The following is an 8,728-nucleotide window of genomic DNA, read 5'->3' on the forward strand; positions in this document are numbered from 1 at the left end:
CTCCTGGAAGATGCTGGTCCTGGGGAGCAAGGGGCGATTTGGGAGGGAGCCCTCAGTGTCCATCCCGTTGCTGGGCGCCCACACTGGGCTCGTGCCACTCGTTAAATACTTCTCACCAAGCCCTGTCACGCAGGTAGTATTATCATGCCCATTTTACAGATGAGGTATCTGGGGCAGCGACAGCCTAAGGATTCTGTCTGGGCAATGCAGAGGGAATCTGCCTTCCAGGACTTAGCAAGATGCTGCTCTTTTCATACGTATACCATCAGTGTTCCCCCCTGCCACACTACTGACAAATGGGGCCTGATCACTCTTTGCTGGGAGGATTGTCTTGTATACTGTAGCAAACCCCCCACCCCCACCCCGGTTTAGTTGCATTCTCAGTTTCTCTACCCACTGGTTGCCAGTAGAACCTCTTTATCTTCCACCAGATGTGACAACCAAAACCATCTCAACATTGCTAAATGTGCCCTGGGGGGCAAAATTGCCCCCAGTTGAGAGCCACTGAAGCAGAGGAAAGCCCAAAAAGGAAGTGGTCAGAGGGGCAGGGGACTGGATGAGCCAGCTCTAACTTGGAGGGGTTTAGGAGGTCATAAGTCTGCAAGCCAGCCAACTCACTGCTCTGCCTATAAGTTTGTACAACCTGCACTCTACCCAGCTGCTGTCTACACCCATGTTCCTAAGTCAACTACAGTCTCAGGAAGGGAAGAGTTGGGCTCTTACGTGAATTACGGGGAAATGGCTCACCAGCCAAACCACTCCAGTCTGGCTGTGGGGTTACAAAGAAAGGTTAAGTAAAAGTTAATAAAAGTGTTGCTGTGTCCTTGGAGTACAATGTTAATTTCTTCCTGTGGGTCAAGGTCAATGTCTGAAAAAAACCACCACTGGTTATGCTCTACAACAGCTGCATTGCTTAAGCTTAAACAAATAAAAACCCCTTTCCAAATCCCAGTCTGGATTACAAATATACAACCAATTAGGACTAGGGCAAGAAGTTGAGCAAGGAGACAAGAGGCAGTCAACCCATTGGCCAGGGCAAGAGGACCTCCACCCCATGTTCCAAGGAAAGATGGACAAAGCTGCCTCAGTTCATCTAAGACAAAAGCAGAAACAATCAAATTAATCTAGATGAAATGCATTTTTAGATCAACCAAACATATTTAATACAAAAACCTTTTAATATACAAACTGTAATCACTAACAGCATCCACGTAGCAGCGAAGGGATGGGGAACATGGCAGGGGAAGGTGGTTTTCAGGGTCCCTACCGTTTCCCATGCCTGTAATCACTCTGTAGACTGTGAGAACATAAGGTCTTAGCAGAGGGCAAAGGCAGCCAGAGGCCCTGATGCCAAAACAGACAGAGCCTGGTCGGCTGCTCCAACAGTGGCAGCCTCCAGGGAAATCCAGATCCAGTTAGGAAGTAACAAGAAGGTGGTTGTGACTGAGAGGAGAATCAACCATTATTCCTCAGCATCCAGCTGATCACACTTTTGTGAACAGTTTTCCAGGGGCTGCTGGATTGAAAAGACCTAAAAATTGTTCTGGGAAAAGGACAGAAATTGTGACTGAATCTACCTTCTAACTCCTTGTGACTCCAGAAAGCTGGGTGGATCTACTCAAATGTTTGGGAAGGGAAATGACAGAGTCTTTAGCTCTACAGGGCTGGAACCATTGACCAAGAAAGCCTCAAGGAAGGCCAGGGAGGTCTGTGGGAATAGCTCTGGCTCAATGGTACTTATATGGGAGCGTGGTGACATATTGGGTTATGTGTGGAAGAGAAAGGACACAAGTTAGAGAATTAATTCAAGTACCTGCTTTTTATGGGCAGTAAAGGAGAGATAATCTTTCTGGGCTGAGGTTGGGAGAGACCCGAGGTCCATTCTTTCCTCAGGGATAAGTTTGATAGGCCTGAATATAGTTGATGGCCCCAAAGTCTTCCAGATGGCCCCCAGAGGACTCTCTGGGAGGCCTAACTGCCCACTCCAGATGTGTTGGGAGACTGGCCATAGTCCTAGCTGGGCCCAGGTAGGGCCTGGAGTCCCCCAGTTAAGACCTCAGTTAGATGCAGTCCATGGAGTTCTCGGGGAGGAGTCCAGGGATGCAGCCAGGGAGACCCAAGCCCTTGACAGGGGTACAGTTGATGGGGAGGCTGCAGCTTAGGGCAGGGTCCTGGTTCTCTATGGCCTCCAGCCTGTCCGTGTTGTTGTCCCAGTTGATGTGGAAACGGGTCACTCGGGGATTCGAGGCCAAGATGTTACGTTGGAGCTGGGGTAGGAAGAGAAATGTCAACTGTCAGCATGCCCTATCATTACTCCCACAAAGTCAGGGCACCCCTAGTCTCCCATCCCAGACCCATGAAGAGCAGACCTTGCTTATTCCATCACCAACAATATGTGTGGGACTCTAGGGAATGCCTGTGCACCATGATTTAGGGCCAGAACCTATCTAATCTTCATTCTGCAAGGCATGCTTCTGAGAAACAAAGACCTCTCTCTCTGAGCACTACTTGAAAACTTTAAGCGACCTTGGCTCCTGAATCAATCCAATGACTCAACTCCCCCCAAATACAAAGGAGCCAGATGATCTAGGGCAGGGAGTGGAGAGCGACCCCACCTGAGAGAAGTCTGGCTTTGGGGGTGGGTTCTCCCGCAACTCTGGGTCGGGGTACTCATTGTTGACGTAGTAGCCCACACGGATGAACTCCTGCCCATGGTAGGTGCAGGTGATGAGGACCACGGTCACACCAATGGCGTCGCTCTCAGGGATGAGGGATGGGTTGGGAGCATCGGCCTAGGGAAAACACATACTGAGCCTTAGCACCGTCAGCTCTGAATTCAATGTTAATGAATCAACAATAATATCAATTGAGGTATTTAAACACCCCTAAAACAAGGTTGTGTGTTGACTGGTTGACAAAAATGTGACATGCAGGAACCTAGCTCTGGTATGCCCTATGGGACCATGGTTCAGAATTCACTAATTCACTGTTCATAGCAGCTTTACAGAATGTAACTCCTGTGAATAATGAGGATCAACTATGAATCAGTGGTTCATGGTAACAGTCATGACACAGAGATGGAGGAAAGAGAGGTGTTTGAAGTACCACTGAGAGGTCAGAGTTCTTGAGAGCAGAGCGAGAATTTGAATCTGAACTTTAGACCACTAAACCACACTATGTGCTTTTGGGTAGAAGAGGATGTTTCTAGGTGTCAAAGCCTAAGGCCTCCTTTCTTACCTGAAAGACGAACATGTGTCTCCCTGCTGGGATAGGGCCGACCAGCACTGAGTCTAGGATTTGATCAAACTCCTCACTCTCAGCTGAGCCAACATAAATTATCTTCCACTCTAAGTCTGCAAGGACATAGGGTGTTAGGGAACTGAAATAACGTGACAGCAAGAAGGCAGAGAAAGGGTCTTCTCCTGTTAGTTTTGGAGAGATCCTTAATATGGTGAAAGATTCTTATTCTAAACAACACCTGACATCCCCTGGGCACTGAGTGCCAGGCACTGCAGTCCTGAACACTGGGCAGGCAGGAAACTCTTACTTCCAGTGGGAGTGGGAAATTTCTCCTATGGGCCTAGCTTTGCCAGGCGACCTTGACTCTGCACATACAGGGAAACTCGGGCCTCTCAGAGCCTGAAGACAAACCGTATGGCAGAGGCTGAATTAAGACCCACGTGAGGCGTGCTGAGGAGGGAACAGCAGGGAGCTGGGCCATTTCAGGGCCCTGCCCACTGGGTACTGGGATAGGAAGCAGCATCCTCTTTCACACACAGGGACCGGTGCCACAAAACTGAGTAGATCCCTCGACAACTGGGGCAGGGCGGCAGATTCCAATACAGCAGGACAGCCAGCCGGCAGGAGGGGGAAGACAAGGCTGCTGTGGGAGTCGGCCAGGCCCCAGGTCTTTTAGACCCAGCACCAAGTCATGCCTGTTTATGGCCATTGGGTGACCCATGACTCAATCAACAAATGTAGCATCATAAGGTGATCCTCTTAACTCCAACTCTCTTGTATCCGATCCAGTAGAGGGGACCCCATTCCTGAGTAGGTTCCAGCAAGATTAAAGGAAAAGTGCTTAAGGAGACCTTGCCCATCAATCACAGGAAATTCCCAGTGACCACTGCCTCTTGCAAGAGATCCAAGTGTATCAGGGGCAAGGTCACGTTAGTACAGGGAAGCTTGGCAGGAGACCTGAAACTTATTTTAGGTTCTCTGAAATTACACAACCTATCACTCCAGCAACTGGGGGAAGTTTCACAAGCTGTGATTTTCACAGGAAGCAAATGCTCTTGGAAGCTGCCCTGTTCCTTGGTCCAGTGTCCTGCAAGTGCATCCAACTTCGGAAGCACACTGATGCCGGGCCACAACTACCGAGGTTGGTCATCTGAGCCCCAAGCTCTTCCTCGATACACTGGCTTCCTGTCCCTTTGCAGTTTCACCCAGGCCTACTCAGGGACTCTATCAGATTTGAGATACAATGATACCCACCCGCTCCAGGCTCACTGGGGTTCAAACTCTAGTATCTTTTATTATTTTCAGGGAGAATTAAGCTTACTGATTTATTTTTGTTACAAGTAGCGACATAACTAGACATAACATGTTTGGAACCATCAGAAAACCAGCTAGCTGTTCTCACATTTCTCACACAGGTCTAGATTTTGGTATCTTTCCTCCTGGTCTCTCCCCCATCACCACTTGGAATCACATGTGTGTGCATTTAACTCATGTGCTGGGGAGGAGAGATAAAAAGAAGACTGAAAAGAGAACAGGCTCGGGGCACACCAAAGGCACTTGATGTTCAATACTGTTAGGCAAATCTGAACAAAGACTGTGTGGGTGCTGACTGGAAGAGAAAACACACTGCATGAGTGGCCAGGCAAGTGGGCCACAGCGGATCCCTCAATACTGCAGAAATTAATCAAATAATTAATGGGTGATCAGAGAAATATTAACTCAAAAGTTGGAGGAGCTAATAAAATTATCTACAGGACAAGGAAAGAACCTATAAATTGGAATCATCTTAAAGTTGAAGTGTTTTAACTTAAGTGCCATACTTAAGTAGCATCGATTTTTAATATAACCATTTTTTAGAATTAGATATGGAGTATCAGTCACCAATACAGCACAAACTCACTCCTATAAAACACAGGACACAATTATATACATGTAACATGCATACTTAACCTTCAGGGCAATTTCTTTTTTACTTTGAAATATGATTTTTTTTTTCTTTAAGGGAGAGCGGAAGGGAAGATAGTTAGAAACATCAATGAGAGAGAAACATCATCAAGTGGCTACCTCCTGTGTGCCCCCGCCCTGGGGATGGAGCACGAAACCTGGGCATGTGCCCTGATGGGGAATCCAATGGTGACCTCTTGATTCATGGGTCGATGCTCAACACCTGAGCCACACCAGCCAGGCACCTTCGGGGCAATTTCAAAGATAATTTGACTGCATTTCATTTTGTCTTTATACCCTAACTTTGATCTAACCACTGCACAAGATGCTCCTCCACTATGTATAAAAACAAAACCAAAGCCAGCGGCATGATAAAAGACATGTGTAGTTGAAATAGCTGAGGAAACTGTTTTCTGCCTTTTTTTTTTTTTTTATGTATCCAGTAGGTCTTTTTCTGTTTGTCATTTTATTTTTGTTCATAATCATACAATGAACCTTGGCCTGACCACAGCTGTGGGTCAGATCATCTGGCCCCATGACTTATTCAAGCAGTGCCTGTTGAATTTCTCAATTGAAAGTCGCAGAAGGACAAACCTAATGTGTTAAATGTGAACCCATGTTTTGGAAGCATCTATTTCCAGAAGCTGAGGACAAAAGAGAGCAAAAGGTGTCTTGTTAGATCTGTAGTTGCTAGCGTCAACATAACGAGACTGAGATTTCCTCAGTATCTGAGGCTTCTAAAGCCAGGTTCACTCTATTTTTTGGGAGGCAGGCAGGAATCAAATTCCTTTTGCTCTGTGGGAAGAGGCAGAATGCAAGTTGATAGGTTAGAGCCTTAAGGGTAAGAACCACAGCCTGGATTTTCAGGCCAGAGTTTACTTCCCAACTTGAGTTTCTCTGGGCAAAAGCTTTATTGTCCTGGTGTAATTAATAATAGTACCCGCTTTGCTCTCTTTTGAGAGTCCTGAGGTGGAAATAAATTCTATCATCAGTTCTATTTATGCTCCACTTTTAAAATAGAGGACTCATTCTCTCCCAGGTTTTAGTAAAGATAAAGAACCCTGGACTCAGAACAAGCCCTAGTGTCAATTATTCTACCAACCAGCTATGTGACCTTGGAGAAGTCATTCTGCTTCTCTCTAGTAAAATATAATGACCAGAAGGTTGACTTTGGACCTCAACTCTGATTCTATAAACAGATTATTAAATAACAGGCAGGGGCTTCCTAGGAATACAAGTACTAGATAATGACCACACAATTACTTTTAAATACAAGGAGTACAAACAGGCTAACTGAAATCTGATCTCCTGCCATTTGGGAACTGTGAATCCCTTAACCTATTAGCTCCTTACATCTCCTCTTGGCTTTTAAACTAAATCTTATTACATAGTGACATTCTACACTTAATTTATTTACACCCTGCCTTGTTACAGAAAGGTTTTAAATGGACTTATTCTATAGTTAGCCACAAGTAGATGACATAATTTAAAAAGAAGAGAAACCAGGGAGAGACTGATCCATTGGCCCAGCACACAAACATCTCCAACTATATCAACCCTAAACTAACCCAAGTGGCTGGCTTTGCAAGCAAACTGCCCAACTATCACCTAGAGGTGCTAATTAGTACACCCTGACTTCCCAGGTCTCCACTCTTCAGCTGCTGCCTCTTCTCTTTTTAACCACCAAGTGGAGAAATGGTTGGAGTACAGTCGTACCTCAGATACCATGGGTTCAGTTCCACCCCACTATAATAAAGTGAGTAGGGATCTTTTTGCTGGTGAGTCTTACCTTCAATTTGTAAAAATTGCAACATCTGAGAAGTGCAATAAAACGGAGGTAAGCCTGTACTTCCTCCTGAAAGGGATTTTTTATAGGCCTTTCCTTGAAAGGTCTTGCATTTTTTGTGGCTTCCATCTTCTCATCTGGGAGATGAGAGCCATGTCTACCTTTATGTCACACAGATGAATAAGTACATCTATGAAGGCACCTTGGAAAAGATGCCCAAAAGGTTGTAACCTCCTAGCTGATTGTTTGAAGCTGGATACCAACATGGTTCAGCCCACCTCACCTAACCTAACCTCCATATTTGGTCAGACCATCAAAAGTGCTAAAAGAATTGTGGCTGTAGGCCAGCTGGAACCTGGTGCGCACAGTGGGAACTGTGCAAGCCTGTCAAACTCGCGGCCAATGGCCCACATGCCTCGTTTATATGTTAGACATGCTTGGATGCTTTCCTGGCTAGCCCACTCTTCAAATCTGAGTGTGTTCCTCAAAGCCCACAGACAGGGAAGAGTGAAGAAGGGGAGCTGGGGAGACTAAGTTATTCTCAAAGACTGGAGCTGGAACCTAGGCCAGTTGGAGCTCAAGGAGATGATTGGGGCCAGGCTAAGGAGGAGGGAAGCCAGGTTCTAGGGTACGTGTGTTGGGATAGAAAACAAGAAGAAATTGGTGGGGTTGTTTAAATATCAGGAAGTTGGGGAGGGGATTATTGAGTGACAAATGGGGAGATGGGGTGAGGTCTTGTCACAGGGCGAGGGTCTTTCTTCACAGGGAAAAAGGGTGATAGGAGGGGTTCCACTGGGAAAATTGGGAAGGTGCTTGGGAGAGAGGCCTCTTACAGGGAAATTGGGGGGGGGAGGTGAAGGTTTCCATAGGCAATGGGAGGGGGCTGGGGGCTGGAGTCTCCGTAGGGAAAAAGTGAGGAGGGAGTGTCTCGCCAAAGAAGATAGGTGGAGAAGACTGAGTGGCTGTAACGTTAATATAAAAATCTCCTCTACAGAAATAGAAGATTGGGGTGGTTGAGGGTCTCCGCAGGTTAAAGAATGGCGGCTGAAGCTTCCTTATAGAAAACGGGAACCCAGAAGCTCCACAGGAAAAAGTGTGGTTTGGGAGGATGGGATGATGAGGTCTCCCCCGTGGGAAACTAGCGTATCCGTGGGGAAGGGATCGGGATGGCCGTAGGATGGGGGTAAGAGGTAGCTTCCACGCAGAGGTTAGAGCGGGAGAGGCGAGAGGGGGATAAGATCGTAATTTGGGGGGTTATTTCACAGAGAAGGTCGAGGTTGGCCGCGAGGGTCTCTACGGGAAAGTCGGGTTGGCCACGGGACCCGGGGGGAGGGGGCAGTGTCCACACAGGCCCAGCCTCACCGTCCGCCAGAGCCTCATTGCACTCGAAGCTGATCTCGAACCGGAAAGGGCTGTGGAAAGGGCTCGGATTCTCCAGCACCGCCACGTTCAGCACCGATACCTTGGCCATCGCCTCGCCGGGCCGCGACTGAAGCCGAGGCTGTGTCCGAGCCCACGTCTGGATCCTGTAGGATCAGCGGGACAGCGTTGCCCACGGAGCCTCCCGCCGTCTCTGTCCGCAGACTGAAGTGCGTATACTCTCCGCGCGCCTCCTTCAAATAGCTGGCCGCACCCTCCGACCAATCACCGTAAACGCTCCTCGGCAGCGTGAGTACCCTCTTAGCCAATCCTGGAGCGTCTGGAGGCGTGCGTCGAGACTCTCCGGACCAATCCGCGGAGCTCCCTCTCCGGGCTGTG

General features: G+C 47.7%; 1 protein-coding gene across 1 annotated transcript; it reads right to left on the reverse strand.

Annotated features, from left to right (window-relative positions):
- Positions 1-1,591: 1,591 nt before the first annotated feature.
- ASF1B (anti-silencing function 1B histone chaperone) lies at positions 1,592-8,523 on the reverse strand. The gene is made up of 4 exons (XM_008157903.3): positions 8,333-8,523; positions 3,238-3,353; positions 2,616-2,792; positions 1,592-2,267 (listed from the first exon to the last, which is right to left on the reverse strand). The coding sequence occupies exons 1-4, from the start codon at positions 8,439-8,441 to the stop codon at positions 2,061-2,063; spliced, it is 609 nt and encodes a 202-aa protein (XP_008156125.1). The 5' UTR covers positions 8,442-8,523; the 3' UTR covers positions 1,592-2,060.
- Positions 8,524-8,728: the final 205 nt, after the last annotated feature.

Source organism: Eptesicus fuscus, chromosome 6, assembly GCF_027574615.1.
Source record: "Eptesicus fuscus isolate TK198812 chromosome 6, DD_ASM_mEF_20220401, whole genome shotgun sequence".
Classification (NCBI taxonomy): domain Eukaryota; kingdom Metazoa; phylum Chordata; class Mammalia; order Chiroptera; family Vespertilionidae; genus Eptesicus; species Eptesicus fuscus.

Excerpts from the sequence above, each read along its gene's own strand:
- ASF1B (XM_008157903.3), bottom strand. The coding sequence starts at position 8,441 with ATGGCCAAGGTATCGGTGCTGAACGTGGCGGTGCTGGAGAATCCGAGC. Across the intron at positions 2,793-3,237 it reads GACACATGTTCGTCTTTCAG|GCCGATGCTCCCAACCCATC; the intron begins GTAAGAAAGGAG and ends TGTTTTCCCTAG. Across the intron at positions 2,268-2,615 it reads CAAAGCCAGACTTCTCTCAG|CTCCAACGTAACATCTTGGC; the intron begins GTGGGGTCGCTC and ends TTCCTACCCCAG.